The sequence below is a fragment of the Mustela nivalis genome, assembly GCF_964662115.1.
Source record: "Mustela nivalis genome assembly, chromosome: 12".
Taxonomy (NCBI): domain Eukaryota; kingdom Metazoa; phylum Chordata; class Mammalia; order Carnivora; family Mustelidae; genus Mustela; species Mustela nivalis.
Window position 1 is genome coordinate 32,731,270 of NC_139031.1, and position 26,815 is coordinate 32,758,084.

The 26,815-nt window shown below is 33.9% G+C and overlaps 1 protein-coding gene across 6 annotated transcripts in view; it reads left to right on the top strand.

The window, feature by feature from the left end:
* The window catches only part of TFEC (transcription factor EC), a 176,715-nt gene extending 158,712 nt beyond the window's left edge, over positions 1–18,003 (top strand). For all 6 annotated transcript variants that reach the window (XM_082692465.1, XM_082692464.1, XM_082692461.1 and 3 more), the window contains 5 exons: positions 1,332–1,446; positions 2,546–2,602; positions 6,163–6,238; positions 11,140–11,287; positions 12,158–18,003. In XM_082692465.1, coding sequence (XP_082548591.1) covers positions 1,332–1,446; positions 2,546–2,602; positions 6,163–6,238; positions 11,140–11,287; positions 12,158–12,538 — 777 coding nt within the window. In that variant the 3' untranslated portion in view covers positions 12,539–18,003. The remainder of the gene's footprint in view (positions 1–1,331; positions 1,447–2,545; positions 2,603–6,162; positions 6,239–11,139; positions 11,288–12,157) is intronic.
* The last annotated feature ends 8,812 nt before the right edge of the window (positions 18,004–26,815 follow it).

The following is a 26,815-nucleotide window of genomic DNA, read 5'->3' on the forward strand; positions in this document are numbered from 1 at the left end:
AAAAATACATTTTAAAACAGTGAGTTTATATAAAATAAGGATGAATCTTAATAGAGTAAATAATGAAAAGAACCGACATATAAAAATATGTATCAGAATAACATATTCATCTATGATATTCTTATTGATCTACATATTCACATATATTAGCCTGATTTCCACTGTATTTTTCAAGTTCCTTTTCCTCCAAAATTCATAATATTTGTTACTGTAGTTTAATGGATTATTATGTCAGAATTAACTTGGGTCTTAAAATGTTCTTTCTTCACATTTATTTTCAGTCTGACTTTATAAGTATCAAAAATTTCCCTCAGTTTGAATTGGACTTTTACAAAAAAAGTCTAAATAAGGAATTAAGAATCTCTATAATAATATAGTTATAATTTTGTTTGATTATTTGTATTATTTCTAGGTCCTTAAGAAAAGAAAAAAGTTACTACTTATTTGGTTCTTATTTTACTGCCCAGAAATGAAATATAGGTACTTAAAATGAAAATATTTTAAATGTTCAAATCCTACATTTTAAATGTGGGTTGCTTTGGATTAATGAATATTAACTTGAATTATGAATATTATTTAAATTAAATTTTCTTGCGAAGTCAAATCAATAAGCACATTTTAAATAATAAATTTGTACAATTTTGAATTGTGTTATAAAACATCTTAGTTTTCTGAAAAATTGTTCTCAAGAAGCACATTAGAAATTGCAGTGTTTCTATAATTAGATGTACCCTATATCCACTAGAGGCAAAAGTAGTTTTAGACTACTTTTGGTTACCAGCTGGGATATTTATAATAATCTAGAACATTAAGTGTGCGATGAGAAAAAGTATGCCTTCCAGGAAGGAAAGAAAGTTTCTCACTTAATTAACAGTGTAAAACACCTCTTGACTGTGAGTTGCTGGTAGCACTGATGGCATTAAGAAGGCTTCCAAAATGTTCAGCCATTATACCTAATTTATGATATGCAGTGAACTTTCCAGCTTTGCTAATATGTATTTTGATTTTGTCCAAGCGATTTTTTAAAATATTACTCATTTATAACCAGGTAATGTGCAGATCAAACTTCCATAACTTTGTAAATATTAATCGGAATTTTCTTTCATGAGTGAACTAATTTCTATTTTTGCTTAAATATAAATAGCTTTTTCTCAACATATCCACAAGCATCCCATAATGATTTTGAAAAGTCAATGCATACTCACTCTTGTTTACAATTAAAATGCTGTATATAACAATTACTAATAAAATGGCAAATTTAAAATATGCATCTAAATATATCAGTGTCTACAGGAGGTTTAATTCATCTTTTCTTCCTTTTATTTCTAAAGTTGTCTGGAAGTATTTTGGACGTGTATAGTGGTGAGCAGGGAATTTCACCAGTTAATATGGGCCTTACAAGTGCTTCCTGTCCAAGTAGTCTGCCAATGAAAAGAGAAATTACAGGTAATGTTGCTTTTTAGTTTTATCCCTTTTAAGTCAACTACTTCCTTTGTTATATAACAAATTATCCCAAAACTTAACAACTTGAAATAATAAATATTTATTCTCTCATATCATCTCTATGGGTCAGAAATCCAGAGATGGCTTAGAAAATTGGTTTTCACTCAGTCTTCCATAAGACTACAGTCAAGATGTTGTCCAGAGGTACAGACATTTGAGACAAGGCAGGCTAGAGGATGTGCTCCCAAAACAGTTCTGTTGCAGGTCTTGAAAGTTAGTGCTGTTTGTTGGCAAGAGACTTTGTTTCTTTACCACATGAACCTTTCTATGAGTCTGATCAAATGTCCTCATGACATGACTGGTGTTCCAAGAGACACTAAAGTGGTACCTGAACGTGTCTTTTATGACCTAGTCTTGGTCACACTAGTGATCACACTAGTCATTTTCACATATTCTGTTGGTGTCCCAGGTCAGCCCTGTCTAATGTGCAAAGGAACACCCAAGGATGTGAATATCGTTGAGAATCATGGTAGGCAATGTTGGAGACTATCACAAATGCTTGCAACCATGTAGCACATAAAGTGTCATTTCCTGGAAGCGTTTGATAAGAATACCTAAGAAGTGTTGCTGTTTCCAACTCCAGGGATGTAGAAATCATAGTTAATTATGAAAAATGTTGGTTGTAAAAATTAAGCTGAAATAATTTTGAATAATCTTAAAATTCTTAAAATAATAATAATGATGGAGCAGTTTATGCACTGTATCTCTTTTCATCATCACAGTGATCATCAGATAGGTATTATATTATGCCAATTTTACAGATGAGGAGCTGAGACACAGAGAACTTAGGTAATAGATCACATGGCTATTAAAAGGAAGGCCAGAATACAAATCCAGGTTTTACTATTCAAACCCTAAAAGGTTTGCCAATGCCTCTTATAGAGTGCTCTGCTCCAAATTTCTAAATATTGGCATAAAAATATTATTATGCCATTTGGAGCAAGTAATATTGTATTTTCACCTAATATTTCTGGAATTAGGTTGACTAGAGCGGTTTTAAAGTAGAACTAAGCACAATTTCAATTATCTTCCTTTTGATCAGAAACAGATACACGAGCTTTGGCAAAAGAGAGACAAAAAAAGGACAACCACAACCTCAGTAAGTATATTTTCCTTTTTTTCTAAAAAAAAAAAAAAAAATTAATGCAAGAGGAAATCCAGGGAAGTTAAAATATGTGGTCTTTTATTGTCACTTTGTAAGTATTATTATGAGGTCATATAACCAAAATAACCATAATGAATAGTATATGTTCACTAGTTGTGCTATTTTGGGAAATTTAAATCATATGAACTCTCAGAAGAGCTACATATTTTTAGGAAGTGAAACATCTCAAATTGTCTCCTTACATTTGAACTCTGTTGTGACTCTTTGACTCAAAGGTTTAGAGATAAAAGTGGCTTTAGAAAATGTACGCCACTTATAAAGCAAGAAACAACTCCATGTTCTCATCTTTCTGTGTCAATCTGCCCCTCCCTTTTTAATGATGTTATCTGAAAGACATTGCTGACATTGTACTGCTGAATTCCACCTCTGCAAATCAATCAATCAATCAATCAATCAATTAATTAATTAAATGTCTGTGATGCCTTCCTAGGGGTCAGTTTGACTCTGATCACTGGTCACATGAGATGAGAAATACCAGTGAGGAAGTAGGTTAACAGCAGTATTGAGCTTGATAGTGTTTGGTCACGTCTCAAGTGCTTAACTGCCTCAAGTGAGCTTGTCTGAGTGTGAAGCCTTCCTGTTTTGGAAGGCCAATCAAAAAATGAGAAAAGAATAAAATAGAATAAACATAAATAAAAACTTCAAAGTTCTAAAACAAACCAGGATTTTTCTTACATGTGGTTAGTGGAAATTGATCCTTCAGGGATCTGTGGACCCTATATCTGTCTGTTCATATTGTACCTGCTACATCACAGGCTGATCGGGGTTTGCTGATGGCGAGGTTGCAAGGGAAGAGCTGACAAGTGGTTCTAACCATCTGTGAGGTCATCATGGAAAGGCAAATGTTCTCAGTCTGATAGTCCTTAGCAGTGGAGCAGATCACCTTTAGTCCAGACTGTGAGATGAGTAGAATACAAGTAGGGAGGAGCCAGTTATTGATAGAAGGGATTAATACAGCAAGGAACTATGGGCTTTTCTCGTCTTTTAAAACCTGTTAACTCATGACTCTCCTTGCTCTTTTCTTCTCTTCTCTACGTCTCCAGTTTAAATAGCAGGTCATTTAGCATAAAGTATGATAGGTGCCTAGTATGTCCATCGTCAAGTGTTTGCTAATCTGGATTTCCTTACTGGAAGATACTGCTTTTTGGAGATCTCAATGTTAAAAAACACTTTAATATCCTATTTTAAATATGATGAATCTAGGACCACCCCTAAAATTTTGGGGGATCATGGCAAGAGGACAAATGGAGACCCACTTACCAGAAGTTTAAATATTTAAAAGTTGTAACTCAAGCTAGAGAGTGCTACCTTAAGTATTCTCTATTCTTTCTAAATACTGGAAGGCCAGATGTGAATTAAGAATTCTCAGATCATCGGAGCTCTGAGTGGGGGACGTCAGGGTAAAGCAAAGCTAGCCTTAAGCCAGCAGCCCATATCACTGCTCTCCCAACTCCTTGTTTCTTTCTGTACTACCAGTGGCCTCAGACATGAGTACGCACATTTGTCTTATACATTTGAACTCCACAACCACCTGTGTAAATAAATGCCCTCGTCTGAATCTTGAGCCTAGAGGTGAGCACATCGGTGTCATGGTCCTCACTCAGGAGGACCTCAGGAGAATGGACCCAGGAAGGAGCCTACACAGGCTCTGGAAGTGGGCCCAGGGAATTTGGGAGGATAGCCCCAGTGTGAGTTACTCAGTGTAGCTTGACTCCATGAACTAACTGGCTCGCTGGGAAGGAAGGGTGTGGTGAAAGAAGGCAAAAGTGGCTCCTCTTAAGTATGGGTCCAGGATAGTTTCCTCTCTCACCCTGATCTCAGAACAGGAAAGAATGGGTATATCAATGCTGTGGAGAGTGAAACCACACACGGCATGCACTAACCTTGGTAATTTCTTAAAACTTGACTCCTTCACAAATAACTACTACTGGATATGAAAACATTGAGGAACCAAAGTTCTCATTATAATTACCCATTAAAAATTTATCAGGCACAATCTAAGAAGAGTAGAGTAGGAACTTCTGATATCTTACATAAGGTACATTTAAATAATAGATTTTGAAGAAATATTATAGGACTAAGCCTTATTTTGAGGTAAAACTGTGAACATCCTTGATAGCTATTCTTCATCTTATATTTAAAAGTTTGTTTTATAATACAGTAGTATGTGTGAACATAGAATTGTTAATAATTTTTACTGTGAAATATGTATGTATTTCTATCAGCTTTACCTTTGTTTATCTTTTCAGTTTTTTAATGTGGTGTCATTGTTTTTTGAATTAACTCCCTCAAGAATCAATTATATTCTAATTTTAGAGTAATCCCAATATATTATTACTGAAGGTCAAATCCATTCATGGTAAATTGCTTTGTAGAGTCAATTATTATTCTTTCATGACTTTCCTTGTTTGTGGTAGCAGATCTTAATTTTTAGCATGCATTAAGTATTTTCAAATATTTTTGATATATGGTTTTCTTCTTTATTACCTTTTTCTTCCTCCATTTTCCTGGAAAGATTTTTAAAATGTTACCTATTGAAAAAATACTGTGTAGAAGGATATGTTGTGGTTCTTGATTCTAGGAATATAGAGCATATTGTAAGACTACACTCTACTCCATAAGACTGCTTTCTTATAGCGGTCAATATAGGAAACTCTACTTATTTGTATATCTGATATTTACTGAATATTAATTAGATCATAAAATTTCCAAAAGCAGTTAAGTCGTGGAAATGCAAACAAAGAAAACGGTCTCTGAATAAGAATTTATATCAGTAGTTCTCAAAATGTGGTTCCTAACAGCATCAACATGACCTGGGAATTTGTCGGAAGTGCAAATCCTTGGGCCCCAACTGATGTATGCCAAAGGTTGAAAGCCATTACTCTATATATTATTGAAAAATTTTAAATTAGAAAATTTTATTTACAGTCTAATCAACATTTATTTAATATCTCCTATATGCCAGACCCTCTGAGAATAGAAAAATGAGGAATAAATGACCCCTGCCCTCAAGAAGGTCACAGTCTAGTTGGGCACACATGTCTGAGATCTGCCAAAAGTTGTGTTGGGTCTCTGGGGATTGTATAAGAAGAATAAAGCCTGGTGCAGATCCTGATGGGCAAAATGAGTATGTGTGAAATGGTGATCCTGATGGGCAAAATGAGTATGTGTGAAATGGTGATCCAAAAAGATAAGTATATATAAATACATATGCATTTCAGTATGAGTGAATATTATAGCATTTCAGAAAGTAAAAAAAGTTGTTTTGAGAGAAAATGTTTTTAAAGCATTGTCAATAATAGAATCACATTTCTAATACCATCATTTTTTACTTTTAGATTAAAATATATTTGAATTTTTATTTTGAATACTCTTTTGATTATAAGGAAATTTTTTCATTCACTCTTTTTTAAAGATTATTAAGAAAGTTTACAGCTGTCCAAAAGTGAATTATGCTTCAATGAGAATAATCAATAACATTTCTCTTTTAATAGTTGAAAGAAGAAGAAGGTATAATATTAATTACCGAATCAAGGAGCTTGGCACTCTTATTCCAAAGTCTAATGATCCGTGAGTTCAACAATCATTTCTATAATAATGTAATAGTTTGAATACCCTCCAACATGGGTGGGAGGGAAAAGAGGGGAAGAGAACCAATTGCTAAGAAACCAAGTAGCTTATGGTAAAGGTAAGGCTACTCCTGGTCTTATTAAGTATCTATTCGGGAATGATAGTTATTAAGCATCAATGTTGTTCCTAATATTTGCTCTTCTGAGATGTAGGAAATAAGGACATTATTTCTTCTCAGTTCATAGCAGGTCTTTCAATATGGCACCAATATTGGTAAATTTAGTGGTAGTATCAAATGTTGTCTATGACACTTCTTGTATACTCAGTTTACAGTTATAGTAATTCTTCCAATGTGAGATTTATGTATACATGAACATTGAATTGTTGGGTTTTCAGAGGTCCCAAAATTCTGGAGACATGTAGGTAAAAAATAGGTTTGTAAAAACATGCTGATTGATGCCAACCAATAATTAGTTATTGTAATTAAATTTTCAGCCACTTTTTAGTGTCATACACAAAGTCAGTTAAACAAGATGTTTGAAGTTGTAAATTTCTGGAAAGAATTGATTAATCAAAGTATCAAGTTAGAATGTCGAATGTCTCTCCAAAACATAAAAATAAGATCTGTTGCATTAATAACGACTTCAAAAACGTTTCACTCAAACTGAGAACTGGCCTCTCCAAATACCAGTGATCATCCATTATTCAAAAACAGTGATGGGGGCACCTGGGAGGCTCAGTGGGTTAAGCCTCTGCCTTCAGCTCAGGTTATGATCTCAGGGTCCTGGAATCGAGTCCCACATTGGGCTCTCTGCTCAGCAGTGAGCCTGCTTCCCCCTCTCTCTGCCTGTCTCTCTGCCTACTTGTGATCTCTCTCTCTCTCTGTCAATAAATAAATAAAATCTTTAAAAAAATTAAAAAGAATTAAATAAAAACAAAACAGTGATGTTTGATAAAGTGATATATTAGTGAGATTTGGAGATACTTTTTCCCTGAATCCAAATGTGCCAAATCACATGGACAATTCAATAATTTGTAATAGAAGGGAAGGTAGTATTTCTCCTCATGGGCATATTAGGTGGAATGGCACATAGAGCCCCTTTTGGAGAGTCTGAAGAACTTGGTCATAGTGTAGTTGTCATTTGATAACTCTTCAAATTACTTAAAGTCTCTAAGCATGCAACTCCTCCCGTTAGCAGAAGAGAATAGCCATTGTCCTGATGGGACTTTTCTTCTTTAGCACTTAATATATATACATGCACATTTATTCACCAAGCATTTGAGGTAAAGCCAAGGCTTTTTTTGTTTGAAAATATGTTTCAACTTTTCTTTCCTACATAAACTGCACTAAAATGTATAGTTTAATTTCTTTAAAATAAAACAAAAACTTATACAACTTAAATATAGAGAGACTTTTAAAATGTTTGTTGTAAACCTTATTTGTGACAGCACATTTTTTAGCAACCCAAATTTACAAACATTTTAATTGAGTTTTTCCAAAGCTTTTAATATAATCTTCCTAAAAACAGTAACTATTTTTATAAGTGCTTTCTTTTTTGGCATTCATATTTTATTAGCTAATGTACCTATAATTTAATTATATTATCATCATAGTAATTACAGTGGGCATTAATTTAGCCTCTCAGTCAGAGGCACCACACTGACAACAGAAATACCTGGATGTATCAGAGGGTAGCCCAGTGCTCTCTATTACCTATTTTGTTCTGTCAACAGTCAGTGAACGTCACAAAGGGAATGGAGTATTATTAACCTTGAAAGTGATTGGGTAAAGGTCAGCTGAGAGAGGTTCTCTTGTAACTGGTGGAAGCTAACCCACAGTGCCAGAGCATGGTTATATGCAGAAAGCCACATGAAAATTCAAGACTGGACTCTGAAGCCTAACTGACCATCTTCAGATGTCACTCTGCCTATAAAGCACCAATCGTATGGTTGGGTTTTTATAAACATAAAGCCAAATACTATGTATGAGAATACTGTACAAATGATAACGCTTCTGTAAGCGATGATTATTCTATACTTTATAGAAACTTTGGTTATAAAAAGGTTCCTTTCTCCTTCCAACTCACTGTCTGGAACAGAGAATGGCCACCTTTTCCTGTAAGGAACCAGATAGTAAATATTTTGAGGTCTGTGGGCCACATAGCCTGTGGCAACTTTCTAACTGTGTTGCTGTAGCATGAAAGCAGACGTAGACCATATGTACATGAATGAACATGGATGTGTCCTCTGAAACTTTATTGACAAAAATAGACCACAGGTCCTCATTTGTCTGCCCCTGATCTACAATATAGAAAATCAATTTATCACAGAATCATATCCAAAAGAGACTCTCACTGGTAAAATCTTATTGTAAACATTTTTAAATGTTTTCCTCCTCTTTATGGACCTCAGGAAGAAGTATCACTATTTATTTTAATTGTATTATATATATGGAAATGATATTTGTTTTAGGTCTAATTAAAAACATTAATTAATTCAACATTGAAGATATCTATATGTGGCTCTGGGCACATAGCAGGTAGAAGAGATGCTTTATTGTTGGCTGTGGCATTCCAGACATCCAATACCAATTGTGTTTCAATACATTTTATCCCTTGGCTTGCTGAGGCCTCACCTGTTACCCTAGGGCTTCTCTTGAGGGCCTATGAGTGTGAGTCCCATGGGTGAATTCAGAACACAGCCTCTTTAAAACTTGGATCCATGGGGGGGGGCACATGGGTGGCTCAGTCAGCTGAGCATCCGACTCTTGATTTTTTTTTTAAAGATTTTATTTATTTATTTGACAGAGAGAGATTACAAGTAGGCAGAGAGGCAGGCAGAGAGAGAGAGGAGGAAGCAGGCTCCCTGCTGAGCAGAGAGCCTGATGCGGGACTCGATCCCAGGACCCTGAGATCATGACCTGAGCCAAGGCAGCAGCTTAACCCACTGAGCCACCCAGGTGCCCCCGACTCTTGATTTTGACTCAAGAAATTGGTTAAGAAGAAACCTCACATATTAAAATGATTTTAAAATAGAATGAACTTAACAAATTTAGTGCAAATGATGTCAGATAGAAATGGTCAGAACACCCATTGTGTGGTCTCTACCACCATTTTGAAGGTTTATTTTAATAAACAGTACCTTAAACTTCAAAGTCGACTGGTGGTTATCCTTTCCATATTATTTCTTCTGTCTTTCTAGTTTTCGTTTTTGTTTTGTTTTGTTTTGTTTTGTTTTTTCCCCATGAGAAGAAATGAAACAAAATCAGGGCCAAAAGTCTCCTGCTGCAGCTTAGGGTTTTAATTCAGGAGTTCACCTTTTTGAGTTATAAGTACCTTCTTAGCTTAATGACAAAAGTAGCCTCTTTCTCCATAGCCTTCCCATCACCTGAGAAGTCACCGTGAGTGGAATGAGAGTAGCAACTATGATGGCCCTAGAGGACCTGACAAAGCATTTCACACTCTTGACAGACTCTAGTAATGGGTTGGTGTCTTTTGGTAGAAAATGCTTTAGCATTTTCTAGTAGGCATTTTCACCTGCCAGTAGAAAAGTTTATCTTCCTTTCATTTATTTCCCCTAATGGAAGTATCACCTAACCTTAACTTCCAGTGAGGAATATGCAAGTCAGATTTTTCATAAACTATATTTTCCCACTTCTGATCACTTAATACATACATATTAATTTCATTCTATCTCACATAGATCATATAAAACAAAAGTACATAAAGTATAATTCTAAAAGAATTTTCCTACATGCTGGGATGCCTGGATGACTCAGTCGTTTTTGATTTTCACTCAGGTCATGATCTCGGCATCCTAGGCTCCACCCCCACAGTGGGCTCCATACTTAGTGGGGAGTCTGCTTAAGGACTTTCTCTCACCCTCTCCCTCTGCCTCTCCCCACCCCACTCATGCTCTCTCTCTCTCTCAAATAAATAAATAAGTCTTCATTAAAAGTTTCCTACGTGCTTACTTATGCTGTACTAAAAAAATAATCTCATGACTCTGAACTGAAAATTCATCAAGGTTTTCTACAACTCTGATTAAATTTAGCAATTAGTGTGACATCATTCTCCACATGTATTATTAATTCTCATATGGGATTAAATTCATTGACGTATTTTTTCAGATGTTGCAACCGATAGCTTGTTTCATAATTCCAGATTTATAATTTCTCCTGACTTAAAAATAAGCTTTAATAAAATATTTTTCCTGTGCTCTAAAAAGATTATCTGGTAATGTTTAATTTATTTACTTGTCTTAAATGTATTTAAAAATAGGCATCCAACTTTTAAATCAAGTATTGATGTCTTTGTGAAGAAAAATTTACCTAATGATTCTAGAAAGTTTTGCTCTATTGCTTAAAGTGACGTTGCTGAACTCTGATTTGTTTCACAATCACTCAGGATCACCATTCAGAAGGGACCTTATTTTTTTTTTCTTAGAAGCATAAAAGCAACCTTATTAGAAAGTAGGTTAAAAGACTGGTACATTCGAAATGATCTTAAAAAATTTAGGCTTAAGTCCTCTGTAATGTACATTTCCTAGTTCATTAATGCAGAAATACCACACATAGATTTTAATCTCAGAGTTAATAATAAAAGCAATTTTCACTAAAAATATAAAAACTGTAATGGTAGAATCATGATATTGCATTTAGCTCTCCCACAAAAAGTCACTTTATTACTTTCTTTTGACACTTATTTTCATTCTGGGATTAATTTTACTATATAAGGGCTTCTTAACTATTCTATTAAAATTTCTATTCAGAAGCAATAATATCTAAGAGTGAATAATAGTCATGTAAATCATTATTTCATATTAATGTAAAAGATTTTGTAAGTTCTTATGAATTCTGCTGACATGCACAATTGTGAAAAGGTTATCTCTCCGTTCTATAGTGATATGCGCTGGAACAAAGGAACCATTCTAAAAGCATCAGTGGAGTACATCAAGTGGCTACAAAAAGAACAACAGAGAGCTCGAGAATTAGAACACAGACAGAAGAAATTAGAGCAGGCTAACAGGCGGCTTCTACTCCGGATTCAGGTTTTTACAAAAATGTTGCCATGAACCACGTCACTTATATATGACTTATCCACCATCGGTTTTATTCATTGTCTCATTTATTTTTCTTATTAACGATTATTTTCCTTCTAAAGGATAATTTTATTGCCTTTTAGAAGCTCATGAATTGGGTTGTTTCAGTTAGACTTTGATTAGATGTCCATGATCAAGGTGGCTTTAAAAGTAGAATGAATAACAACTAACTGCAAAATGCCTAAAATAGAACCAATTTGATAAGCACATGATGTTATCCCAGCCAAAAACTAATAATAATTAAAACATTTTTTCTTTATATCATATTGGACTCTAAATTGTTCTCTCTCCCTTTTATTTCTTTAGTAACATTGCTATGGATTTCATTGCCACAAGGCATATTATGCCAGTATATATTAAGTCAGTCCTCATCTGTTCATGTGACACAAAATATCAAAATATGGGTTTTCATAACTCTCAAGATTTTTTTATGTGAGCGTGCTTATTGCCAGGTAAAGCACTACTCTGTTCCATGAAATGGTCCTATAGTGAGAAATTAATCAGGACGAGCAAATGAAATATTTTCCACTATCTCCAAATGGTTATACTGTAATCTGAGACACTATGGAACCATTCTATGTTATGCATTCCCTTGAACAGCAATGAGAAAAGAATTTTTTTTTAATCTATATAGTTTTCTCAGGGTTATTTTTCAGGCATTAGAAACACACTTGGTTCCATGACTTGCAAAGAATATTATAATATGTATTAGTCTTCATTTTGAATGCTTGTTAATATTTTTTTCTATTTCTGGTTTATTTACTAGAGTTACGTCCACTTGCAAAGTCATAATTTAATTATTTTTGTTTGAAATTGCAGGAACTAGAAATACAGGCTCGTGCTCATGGTCTGCCAGCCCTGGCTTCACTTGGTGCAGTGGATTTAGGTGCTAATGTCTCCAAACAACAGACCCATCTTGAGCAGAACTCAGTAGACTATTGCCAACAACTGACTTTGTCTCAAGGGACCAGTCCTGAGCTCTGTGATCAAGCTATGGCCTTCTCTGATCCTTTGTCACATTTCACAGATTTATCCTTTAGTGCCGCTTTGAAAGAGGAGCAAAGATTGAATGACATGCTACTAGATGACACAATATCTCCATTTGGAACAGATCCTCTGCTATCTGCCATTTCCCCTGCAGTTTCCAAAGAAAGCAGTAGGAGAAGTAGTTTTAGCTCAGATGATGGGAATGAATTATAAAAAAGCAAACAGGCTCAATTCATCAACTGGGAAACAATTCTACGCTGGTGCTATGCAAGTATGTTCTGTTTCATATATTGCTTTGGCTTAGTTTTCTCAAAAGGAATAGACTGTTCACGAAAAACTAGAGACGGCAGAAGAAACATGGTGTTGAATAATTATTGAGGACAATTAAGGATTTTTTCTTCTTTGACTAAATTGTGTTTTCCTGAAAAGAGGTACAGAATAAGAAATAACTCCCTACTAACGTTGTCAGAGTGAAGATGTGGTGATGTATCACTGGAACCAGAAATATGCAAACCATTTTTCACTTATTCACTTCCAACTCTTCTATTCAAGTCTTATGTTAGTCATCAGGTATCAAGATCAACAGCTCTGATGGTTCATTGACTTTCTCCACTGTCTGGGGGGACATGTTGTTGAAAGTTCAAACTTGCCAGAGGAAATAGTTAAAAGATACAGAATCTGTCATATTTTAATTGAAAAGTGAATATTTATTAAACATTTGAATTTTCCACAATAAAATACCAAAAATTTATGAGAGCTTTACTTTTAAGAAGTAAAGCTCTCATAAATTTTTGGTATTTTAAATGAGGCCCTAATTCCTCTTGTCAGTTCAAATACACTAATTCTGAGAGTGTCTTCTGCATATTTATGGAAACATGCGATGTTCAAAAAAAGAACATGTTGAATAATTTCCTCAAGAATATGAGCTGAAATTTTACTCCTTCCCACAAACATACACTTACACACAGACACACAGACACACACGTAGGTAGTACATGTCTTTTTTATTTTCCTTCACTTTCATGGTTTTTCTAATCAGGATCAGAAATTGTATTCCAAATATTCTTTACTTCATCCAAAAGAGATACTGGATAATCAGTTTCAATAATTAGAATACCCCCCCAAAAAAACTTTACCAGTACTTCTCAGCTAGCTACAAGTTATCGCTGTCTCTAAAAATGGATGTAAATTAATTAGTTGATACAGTTTTGCTCCACAAAATGACAAAATATAGAAAATTTGTTTGCCAACTGACAAAATAATTAGTGAAACAGAAACTCTTTCTTGTTATATTGAACTCTGAGTGGACGATAAAGCTCCATTCCCATAAGTACTTAGAATACCCTGTGACATTTGCTAGCTTTGTTAGCATTTATTAAAAATATTTATATCTATATTCTCTACTCAAAATTTTCTTTCTCAAAAAATAAAGCTCAAGCTTGGGATTAGGAACTGACTTACCAAGCAGGTTGCTCTGTGCTAGATCTCCATGAGTGATCATCTGAACAATGACTATTTACGGAGAGATACTCAGACTTCAGTGGATCCCGTGAAAATGTAGAAAGATGGACAAGATATGGTCATACTCCCCAGGGAGTAACAAAACTACATGAGGAATAAAAACAAAAGATAGAAGACATATAGAATTAAGCTCTGCATGGTACAGCAAAAGCTATAAATACAGAAGGTCAGAGAAAATGGAAATGAATGAAGAAGGTTGGAAAATCACAAGTCTACGGGAAAGTAGAATGTAACTTCTTTTTAAAAGCATAAGTTTGGTGAAAGGGAGGGCATATTAGGGAATAATATCAACCAAATGACAAAAATGAGAATAAATTGAGGAAGTGTCTTCATGGAACATTCATTAGAAAGATCTGGCCACCCTAGAAGATGTCTGCTTGGAAGTCCTGGAAAATAATTTTGGCAACAGATTATAGAAGATCTTGAATAGTAGGATGAAATGATATGGTACAAATTGAATTTTTTTTACTAGGAGGTAGAAGCCTAAAAATTAAAATGCTACTGTATATTACTAAAGTAATTCAGAGGTAATCTTTCTTGAATATTAACTTTGGGATAAATTTTTGAAAGGGTGCTTTAGGTATTACTCATAGGGAAATATGTCATCACAAAATTTGAGACATAATGCTAATGAAAGTGGGAAAATATTAAATTCCTATGGTCTAGTAATTATCTCAGGCTTAGCTTACAGCATTAGCTCAGAGTTTAGAGAATTAAAATAATTTTTATTGTTTGACATGGAAAAAATAACTCTAAATTTATAGGAATAGTCATTAAAGCCAGATAGATAAATTCATCTGAAATAGGCCATGTGAAAAAGAGCAATAAAATACACTTCTAGGATTTTTGAGAGAACATTATATGCTTTTAACTTCATGATAAAATTCTACTTTATTATCTAGGTTGATAGTTTAATATAACAATACAAATCATAAAGAAGGAATATATTTTTAAATCCATGCAAAATACATTCTAAATAGAGGCTAATTTCTGTTTTCATTTTATCCAGTATTCTCATTTCTTCGTACTTTGAGAAGACCTACACTGGTGATGTCATTTACTCTGTCATTCTTTTCAATTCGGTTTAAATACTACGACTCCATTCCTGAAGGTCATTCCTCATAATCTTAGCTAATGTAAGAACTTGACACAGGTGGTAGTGTCTGAACAAAAGATCTGAGAAGAGTACTACTACTATTTCTGCTACTTTACGATGATAATAGCTATCAGGGGATTGTAAAATGGGTAATGGATTTTGAAAGACAAAGCAGAGAGTGGTGCTGTGTCACAGTCAACTGAAACAGATTAAAAAATTAATTTTAGTCAGTAGTTCTTAACTTTTTAAGGTATTGAGAATCTAGTGAAAGTTATAGATTCCCCCAGAAACATACAGAGTTGTACATACAGTCCAAAATTTGCACGCAACCAAGAAGTTTTAGGGACCTCCCAAATGTCTTGTTAGATGCCAGGTGAAGAATTCCTCTATCAGGAATTACTTTAATGGAAACCACTGTAGTTATGTATCCATTAAGAGCTAAGTGGGTAGTGAATATCATCTACAGTGATGGAGGAGGGAGCCCTGTTTATCTGTACATCACTCTCCCAACCCTAAGAGTGTTGAGGTTGCCTAGGGAAGTAAAGTATATATACCAAACACTCGACTATTCACAAAGGAACTTGTTTACTTATAAAGTAGTCTCCCTTCAAACATCCCTGTTGTTTATATACTTCCTATTATATACTCATGTTATATATTCATGGTCAGTTTCTCTATGATTATTGAATATTGTAAACATATGCCAGTAGCAGTTTAAAATAATGCAGTATGTATATCAAGGCAAAAATATGTAAATTCAAAAGCAAATGATGTGAGTATCTAAGAATCGAGAGAGATTCTTGCGATATTTTTGTAGAAATGAGACTTGTAATATTAAAAGAGTTATATTGTTTATCAAACGGTTTTGTCACAAAAAAGCATCAGCTGTCACTGGACTATTAATATGCAATTAACTAAGATTTGTTCACTCAAAAGATTATTGCATAATTCTAATTACTGTAATTGTAATTATAATTACAAGTAATTGTAATTACAGTAAACTTTGTTTAAAATAAGATACAAGTTTTATTTACTTTTAGTTATCTTTTCAAGATAATGTCCCATGGAATCTTACATCTCTATTTATTATAAACTGTTGGCTCTCTTTTTTATGGCTATGTCTTTTGTGTAAGTAGACTTTCCAGTTCCAAATTATCTTAATAACGACTACCTCCTTTGAGTACCTCTCCATATATTTCTTCTTTTTAGTGTCCTTTCCCATTACTGGAAAATTTATATATACAGAAAAAATTTCCTCAGTTTACAGACATGGTATCAGTGACTATAGCCTTCCTTATGTGGGTACAAAAGCTCTAAATAATAAATACCTAGATGAGCTGGGGACATTGAGAAATAGCCTTCCTCCTTTTTTTTAACTCATTTTTTTCCACTCACATGACTATAAATAAAATATTTAATAGCTCTTACTTTAAAAAAAATAGGTACGAGTTTCTTGATTTGGCATGCTCATTTACCTTTATGTCAGGGGAGAAGTTAGATTTCCCAATGCTAAGAAGAATGTATTTTTTCTTTGTTTTGGTAGATTGAGTCATGTTAATTTTTTTATACTTCAAGGTATCTTGAAATTTTTTTTTGCTGTTCTGATACTATGGAATTTTGATGTTTAAATAAATAAATGTCATAACTAGAAGTGTTTCAGGGTTTTTACAATATCTCTAGGCTGATATTTACTCTTCTTATAATATCTAAGATGTAGATGAAAACTGGAATCAATTAATCATTTTGCTGTGTTATCAGCACTAGATCAACCATCTGGGTTTCTTGAAAACACCTGAAGGATTGAATTTTACTTCAGTATTGATAATGGCACAGCCTATATAAGCTACATGGAATGACATCATTTGGCCTTCCAGTGCCCTGCATGTTGATAAGTGTAAGATGTCAACTCGAGTTAGTGTAAGTTACATATGCGGAGATGTCATTAAATGTACTTAACAAATACTAAACACATTTAGAGTGTTGCTTATCTAATGTGTCATATGACCTTCCCACAATCATTATTCATTTCATGTACCAATATTTTATCATTTGTATGATAATTAATTTGTAAATAAGGAACCTATTCAAAAACTGATAAAAATAGTTTTCTTTAAAATTTTTTGTGTTAACTTTTTTTCTCTGACATTCATAGAGAATTTGAGTGTATAGGAGATTATCAGAAAATAGTTCTTTTGATTAAAAAAGCAACCTCCCACTGGATCAGTTAATTTAATGATGAAATACTATTCTGCTGCTCGATACATAAAAGAGGATGTTTTGTCTTCTTCTTGTGAAGAGATTTATTTATGTATTTCTATATATCCAAATTATTTCTCTTAACCCTCAGTAAAATGTCTTTTTCCTACATTTATTCAACAGGCTTCAAGAATAAAATTAAAGATTTTTGTGTTTGCAACACTACCTCTCCTATTCCTTCACTATCATCTTATTATAAAAATTCTATATTTTCAACTTTGTTTTTTCCACAGAAATAAATGTTACTTAAAACTGGTGGTTATATATAACAAACAAATGAGAAAATATGTAAAAGAAAGGTAGACTATCATTTTGCAGAAAAAATTATATATGATCAGAAAGTTACACATTATATTATTCTTTAATACATGACAACTGAAGTTTAAAAGCTAACTAAATTCAAGGATCTTACCTCACAGCATTGCAGTTGCTTATGGCATACAAGGCTAAAATTAATTCAGCTATTTAATCTTAATAATAACAATGTAGTTAAAAATCTTTGACTTTAATAGTGTTTTATTCATATGAATAGCTGAAGTAACATTCCTATAACTTTAATCTAACATTGCTTAGATCAAGAAAACATTGCTAGTCTAGTAAGACCATAGAATTTGTAATTATTGCTATTTTTCACTTTTATATAGCAAAGTTATGTGTCTTATTGTCTAGGAAATAGAAGAAAACTGGTGTGTACCCTAATACATACATAAATCTTTGTGCACATTCTTTAAAATATGTACCAATATTTTCTTTGAGTATATTAAATGAAAGCACAAACTTATTAAATGCTTTAATATATTTTTCATTCTGCCTTTGTCTATAGAGTGCACTGGAAAATACAAAATGTGGGTTAATCATCGGAAAGGATACTCAACAGCCCCAAGAATTCATAACTGACAACGGCTCTCTAGACAGTCCATGCTGAAAAGAGTGACCCAGTAGTTCCCTATTAACAAAAATAATAGTTACATTCTTTATTATAGTCTCCTACCATCTGCTTTTCCATGCTGCTATAGTTTTGACTTATGGAAAATATTTATCAAACTGTTGCAAATTTGCTAACAGGCATAATCTTAGCAGTGCAATCACTAAGAAACACTGCAAAATCTTTTAATATACTAGATGGTCCCCAGATAATCTAGGGTAAATAGAATACTGTATTTTAATATGTAAAACATTTTAAAGCTGCTAATTGGTATTGACTAGCCCTATCCCTTGATAATGAAATTAATAAGGATTTCAGTTAAATGTTAAGACACTCTAATATTTAATACCATGTTTATGAATTTTCATCTACATACCTTCTTCAAAAATAATCAAACAGGATAGCTCCAAGTTGACTATATAAAATAATATTTTATGTTCAAGTATAGATTCATTCCTTTTTTAAGGCTATACCATATGAATATTTTTTTTTTAAAGATTTTATTTATTTATTTGACAGAGAGAAATCACAAGTAGGTAGAGAGGCAGGCAGAGAGAGAGAGGAGGAAGCAGGCTCCCTGCTGAGCAGAGAGCCCGATGCGGGACTCGATCCCAGGACCCTGAGATCATGACCTGAGCCGAAGGCAGCGGCTTAACCACTGAGCCACCCAGGCGCCCCCATATGAATATTTTTTAAAGCGTTAATCAATGCCAAAAAATACTGATCAGTATCGTAATTTCTGTGTGGAAAGAAATAACTAGTATAATATAGGTCAAAAAATCAGGATAATTTTTTGGCCCTATACAGACTGAAAAAATGGATGACTGAACAAATTTTATACCTGATTATTTATCATGTATATACATACATGTGTGATGTGTTTGGGAATGGATACATGTGTGCCCATGTGGGAGCTTACAAAAAAAGTTTTCTAATGCCTTGGTATTAGAAAGGACTCTACTATAAGAATATGTTATTCTTGTATTATTGTTTATTGGAACCTACACATAGGCACTATTTGGAGTTGTCCCCAAATATGGTCTATTAGATACACACACGCGTGCGTGCACGCACGCACACACACACCTTGCTCTGAACTGAGTCCAAAAGGTGGGATGGATGAAGACAGCTGTAACAGGGTTTTACTATTTTTGTTAAAGTAAGTGATACATGTTGCTATCAACCATTTAGATAATAAGCATTGGGTTTACTGACCACCAATATTAGCACCTGCAGTGTTCTAGCTTTGGGGTAGTTAAGTGGTAAAATGTAATAAGGCTTATTGGTTAAGTAGTGGATACCCATCATGTAAAATATATATCAGCTTTATTAATTGGCAAGCATAAGACAAGAGTACAGCATTCTAGATGGTGATGATTTTGATAGGACCGACCACATTGCGGCTAAGTATATGATTCACGTAATAAGAAAAAGGTGCCTGCAGGCTATTGTTCCTAGCATGGATTAAAATTTACATATTGCTTCTCCTTATGTCAAAACATCTGGTGCCTGCAAATGCTAACATTTCGTTAAAAAGTTTCACAAGCCAGGAAAAGTGGATTGGAAACATTGCATGTGAATCATTCAAGCATTATAATAGAATAAGAGCTATATTCAGAAAAAATTAAATTGCTGCAAACAATACTATAGTCAAGATTGTAATTTATTTGCTTATGCAAGTGAAAGGTGATGCTGTGTATCTGTGGAGAAAAATAGTGTTTGAGTTATATGGTTATCTCTTCAAAAATACTTATTTCTTATAATTATATGGAGCAAGTAGGTTTCTAAGTCCTTCAGGTTTTACAATGACTCTCAACAATTTTAGAAGCAGTCTATAGTTCTATAAAAGCCATTCTGTTATACCTAAGAATGGGAAGAGGGCGATATCTGAGATTTTATTCATTCTTCCATTAAATTTTTATTTACTCCTTGGTAAATATAAGAAGTATGTTTGAGGTACTGATGAATTACCTTTTCTATGCATGTCCCCAAATCAAGAAAGATAGACATCCTTGCACCTTCCACCATAGTCCAGCCTTCTGTTCTATAATCTGACAAGGCCACTTCAAGATTTGCCTACTTTTAAAGCTTTCTTCACCACCCTACTCCACAGTTATCATTAGTATCATGGTTCCTGCTGGCTATACCAGCTAGCTGCTATTTAAAATCTTTGTATTGCTTTTTATTATAGCTAAGCATAGGTTACCTGCCTCATCAAAATGGACAAGCATTGCAAGCAAAAATCATGCCTTAGCTTTCTCTGTATCCCACGTTACCTAACACAGTGTCTTGCTTGACATGTTATTTCCTTTAAAAATCAATAAGCGATGGTTAATTTTAGGTAAGGAAAGTGTGCAAGTGTCAAATAATTCAGACAATGAAATGGTCCTCACTCAAGGCTGTGACAATCCATTGGAATGAATCTCTTCCAAGCTCTCTTTCAATTCTTGCAATTGCAGTGAGATAAGTGTTTGTGTTTCTTTTGGCTTATCTAAAATATGAGTTTGATATATGAAAATATTATCAAATGTTGCAAAAATGGATTTAGAGAAATCTACTCTAGAATTCATCCATTTATCCATTCACTGTTCCTTTAATAAGCATCCCGCAAGGACAAATGATTGTTGCTCAGGGGAATATAAAAGATGAATGTAATTGAAATTTTTCTATAAAGGGTAGTAAAGGCTATGCTGGCAGAATGAAGGGTGCTGGGGAAGTCCAAATCAGGGCGTCTGTACCAATATCAGGGAAACTAAAACCTAGGGGCAAGGTGGGGGCTGAATGTGGTACAAGATGGGCAGGTGAGGCAGAGGGAAGTGATCTTTAAGCAGAGGCAGCAGTCTGATGACAATTACTGATTGAGAGGGCTCATCAATACTTTCAGTACATAGAATATAACTGGGTGGCATCAGAAATTTTGGACTTATTTGGAATAATTAGTCTTGAATTCATATTTATCACACAAGATCCAGGTTATTCAGATACTTGGTCAGAGGACCCTTGTGTTACTTCTCCTAAGCCTGGAGTAAGAAGGCATATATTACATATCTCTGTGTGTGTGTGTGTGTGTGTGTGTGTGTACCTAGGAAGAGCATAAGTATACTGATATGGTGAACCAAAGTATATAGTTCTCAAATTATTACTTTTTCCCCAAAGGTTTATTTATTGGAGAGAGAGGGAGTAGAGAGAGAGTGAGCATGACTTGTCGGGGGGAGCAGAGGAAGAGGAAGAGGGTGAGAGAGAGGGAGAGAAGCAGACTCCCCAATGAGTAAGGAACCCCACACCGGGCTCAATCTTCATGACCCTGAGATCATGACCTGGGCCAAAATCAAGAGTCAGTCCCTCAAAGAACTGAGCCACTGAGGCATCCCTATTCTCAAACAGCTTTACCACTACCCACCCCTCCTCCCAAAATAGGTGATGAGCTGCTTCTTTTTCTTATTCGTAGAAAGAATATAGTAAACCCTACGCTTCCAGTAGTAGTTCCTCCTTGAAGTACCTTTCCATGCTGTCTGTGAATGCCCAGCAGTATTCAATTACACCTTGCCCTTTTTCATTCATTTTCTACATATGTCATTTAAGAAACCTAGTGTGAAGAGAAAACTGCCCAAGTTGAAAGGCATACTATATCCTTGGATGGGAAAACTCAATATAATGAAGATTTTAATTCTCTCTAAATTAATTTATAAATGTTATCAATACCAATAAGTTTTTGTAAACCAGACAAGTTGACATTAAACTTTATAAACAAATAAGGAAAAAAAGAAATATCTGAAAAAGGGGAGAAATGAGGAAAGATAAGCACTACCAGATATTAAAACGTATCCTGAAGTCTCACGAATTAAAAATCTGTGGTATGGGACGTGAATAAACACACTGTCCAAAGGACAGAAATAAGCTTAAGTATAATTGGAATTAAAGAAAAGGAAGCATTGCAGACCAACAGAAACAAAACTATTCTATAAATGGTATCAGAATTGTGCCAAATGCCCATCTATATGAGAACTACAGCATGTCCGTGTAATGGAATATTATGCCCCTGCGATGAGAAACAACAAAAATCACTCTGTGTTTTGATATGGAAAGGTCACTGTGAAAAGCTTTTAAGTTACTAATATATGGCTCTGAGTTGCATGTAGGGTATAGTCTCTTTGGGGTGATGAGAAAGATAGGAATATGAATTTATATTTGCTGTGTATGCAAAAACAAACTGTTGGCACACACACAAGAAACTAACTGTGTTAAAGTGGGAATAGACGTGGAAATATATTTCACTAAATATCTTTAAAAAAATTTTTTGAGGCAGCTGTGTAATTTTGGTAGAGTTGATTCCATTCTGAGTTTCAAAGGTGGGTTTTTACACTAGGGATTGGTTCAGATAACGCAGGCATGCAATTGGTTCATGGCTTTTCCTTGGTACATAATTGGTTCAAGGGTGTAAAGTTTGGGAAGCTCAGAACTTTTGTTTAGTGGTTTTGCAAAGTGATTTGCTTGCTTTCTCTTTATGTTTGTGAACAGGACAGCATGTGGGACCAGTTAAAGCTGGCAGCCATCGTGCCTTCTGGAGGAAAGTCAGCGTAAGGACAAAGCAGACATATGTGGGGAGGGAGAAGCATGGAGAATTCTGGAGGAACAACTGCAGCACTGATTGAATCCCACCCCAGTCCTGCCCTGTCCCATGTCTCTTTAAGTTCTGTGGTTTAAAACAGGGCTTCTTTCATGTTTTAGCCAGTTTGGGTGGGAATTTCTGTTACTGGCAAATGAAAACATGCTAATAGATACAGCAGAACTAAGACAACATTGCCTAATCTTCTGACAGACATGGCCATGTGTGGGAGGCACCGTCACCTGCAGAGCATTAGAGCATGACTCCCACGTGTTGATGTTTAAGACAAGAGCAGGAGATTGAGAGAGCCTCCCTCTGTGCTCTTCGCAGGCTGCATGGAATTGTTCACAAGTTGAAACCTCCATGGCCCTGTTTAGGGACATGGATCCAATGTGCTCAGTTCCTCTAGCCTGAAATGTGTGTGCGAGGAAACTTAGGTGTCAGAAGACAGCTCTTTTCCTTTTCAAACAGAGTAGGACTCGGTCACCATTTTTTTTTTTTTTTTTTTTTTTTTTTGCATCCCCCATAAGGTAACTAGTCTCTTGCATTGGTGAAAATAAGTTAACCTACATCGCTTGAAAAGTTTCTTTACATTTACAGAAATGCGAGTAATTCTGAATGCAAAATGGACAGGATCACCATGAAAATGTGGCTTCTTCCTTTGACCCATCTATCCATTTCTCAAACAGTTCTTGATTTCCTGCCAGGTGTCTGGCTATTTTACATCTGTCAATGGTTAACAGAGATTAGGTTGCCCGAGTTCCCATCCTTAAGAGACTCATTGGTGGAGAAGAGGAACCAGTATGCCCACGAACAAACACAGAATCATATAAGAGGCCCAAGTATCCAGATTTATGGGGCTTAGGAAAGGATTCCTGGAAGAAAACTCTTCTGCTCTGAGTTTGTGGTGAGTGTCGCTATTCCAAGTCACTGCAAACAGATTTCTTAAAATTTTAAAGTAAATTATTTGGCCTTTTTTTTTTTAACGTAAATCAGTGTTTTTCTTTTTAAAGAAATAGCTAATAGCTATAAAGTCCAAATGGTATAAAATAGTACAAAGAGCATGATATTTAAAAAGATAAACTGCACAATTATATGTAACAGTCTGAACTCCTAGAATAGCATGAAAGTATGATTTAGTCATCAAAATCTATAACAAAAAATTTTTATATGACCACTCAGATTCCCACGTTGTAAAGAAAGATTCCATTGATCTTTTCTCGTGTTCTTCAAGCCTGTTGATGTGTTTTTCTGCAGGTGTGTGAACGTGTGTAAGTGTCTAAGTGTACATAACGTTGGATAAGGTTTGTTTTTGAAAAAATAAAGTTGTACTGAGTTTACTTTTTGATTTATTTTCGTAGGGATATCTTTTTCTTTTCTGTCGTGGAATATTTTATACATTTTTATAAATGCTTCATTGCAAAGATGGACCTGATTTGACTTAACCATTCCCTGTTGGTGGACGTTACCTTTTTCACTTTTACAGAAGATGCACAAATCCCCATGTACATGTCCCCCTAGTACACATGCAGACTTTTCTCTAGGACCCATATATGGAAAATTAATATCTAGAATATGAGGTAGTGTCTTCAAAAGTAGGAGTATTATTTTGTATCCTCACTTAAAACATTTGCTTCTTCCGTATGGTCACAACTCAACAACACTTGATTTTGCCTTGTTTATTTTTATCAATTTTATGTGATAAAATGTTTGTTTTCCCTTATTTTACATTTCACTGATTCCTACTAAGTATAAATTTTGAAAGTACATTTTTGGCCATTTGGGGGTTTTGTGTGTGTGAGCATTCTCTTTCTATCCTTTGCCTCTTTTCTTGTTTTATTGTTTGTTGTCTGAAACTATTTTCTAGTTGATTATAAGAATGTATTCTGGATGCCAATTCTTTGTTGCTTAGACCTCTGTAGATATGTTTTGCTAGACTGTGGCTTTTTTTTTTTTTTTTTAATTTGTTGATGCTATACCCTTCAAAACAGAAATTTTAAATTTTGACATAGTCAGATTTTTCAATCACCCTTTCTGAGTTGTATTTCATATATTTATCTAGGAAATTTTTTTATACCCTTGTTAATTGAAGATACTGCACATATTACCCTATAATAGTTTAAAATTTTTATTTCGCACACTTAAAGTTTTCATGTGCTTATTAATAAAAAATCAACATTTTAATTCCAAAATTCCAATATCATTTATTCAGTCCTCTCTCCTTTATAAAATGTATATTTACCATATATTGTATTATATGCAGGTATTTTCTTGTGTTCTCTTTTTGTTTTGTTTTTCTGTTATATATCATTTTGTCAATTCCATACTACTTTAATACTGTTTTAAAGCAATCAGTAACATACAGGAGAGTATGTTCCTATACCCTTCCTTCAGAATTCTCTTTGCTGTTTCCAGGTCTGCATGTGAATATGAAAAATATTTTTCTAATTTTGTAAATCATGCATATATTTTAAAATTGTATTTCATTTAAAGAATAATTTGGGGGAAATTTACATGTTTAATATGTCATATCTTTCACTCTATGGCAAGTTTTATGTAATTGTAAAGTTTTATGTTTTGTAATTTTTTTCTAAGGTTTTGCTTATCTTTAATTACATTTTTACCTCTGTTTTTAATGTTCCTCCTACAGGTGCAATTTTTTTACATTAAAATTTTTTGGTGCTTATTTATATTTGCAGTAGGAAAGCTTTTATGTTTCTAGGAATTTTCCCATCTCATCTAAATTTTCTAATTTATTAGTACACAGTTATTCATAGTATTCTCTTATAATCCATTTAATTTTATAAGATTGGTAGTGAAATTCTCTCGTATTCCTAATTTTAGTAATTTGAGTCTTCTCTCTCTCTCTTTATTTATTTGTTTGTTTTTCCCCCCCTTGGTCAGCCTAAGCTACTGTTCTTTGCATGTTGACATATAATCCAGAATTTTTGTTGGGTTTTTTTGTTAGTTATAATAATACCTTCATAGATGTCCTTGAATTTTCTATTTAGACAGTTTCTCAAAAACTTTTTTCTTCCTTAGTAATTCTTATATCTTTTAGTTCATGTTACAAGTATTAATTCATCAACTCCTGTTACTACTACTAGTGTTAAATTAGCAATGATAGGGGCTTCCCGACTTCAGTGGTGTCAATAAAAATTATCCTTTCAAGAAAAGTATTCAAAGTTGGAAAAATATAAAAGAGAACATGGAGTGATTTTTTTTTTCAGTGCTTGTGAATTTGACTTTTTATTTACTGAATGATTTTACAACTCTGAGGGGGTAGGTGTGAACTTGCAGAAAATTGATTGCAATGTAAATTATTCTCGTATTAGAGAAAAGCAAATCATCCCGTCCATGCCAACACAAAGGACTTTTGCCTGATATTCATACAATTTATTTTAATACAAGTTCACTTTGTGTTTGTATGAAAGTTGTTTTAACTTTTTAAAACTATGCTGCAGCAATGAAAATGTTTATATATATTTTTAGCAATAAATATGAAGTTTGCTGTAAGTTTTTCCTAAATTGTTTTTACCGGGATATGTTCAATCTCCTCATATTTGTGTGTGGAGTAGAGTTCGAGGGTTATTTGTCTTTGGTTAAATTTTTTGTTTGTCTAGCTTTTTCTTTCTTCTTTTTGTTTTTATTTCTTTCTATTTTTAAATTTATTTTATTTCTATGGGATCCAATTTTCAGTACCATTTGTGGAAAAGACTGTCTTCTTCCACTGAATTGTCCATGTACTTTTATTGAAGAGCAGTTGTCTATGTAGTTGTAGATGAGTCTCTGGACTCTATTCTGCTTCATTGACTTTGATTAATTTAAGTCAATAACACATTGTCTGGATTATTGTACATTTATAAAATAACTTGAAAGCACATAGTGTAGGTTCAGGATTTTTTTTTCTTTTTTTTGGGTTTCTTTATATTTCTATATGAATTGGAGAATCAGCTTTTCGGTTTTTGCAAATAGATAGTTGAAATTTTAATTGGGATTGTTTTGAACCTATAAATCAACTTTGGGAGAAATAGCATCTTAAGAATATTGAACCTTCAACCCATGAAGATAGTATCTCTAGTTACT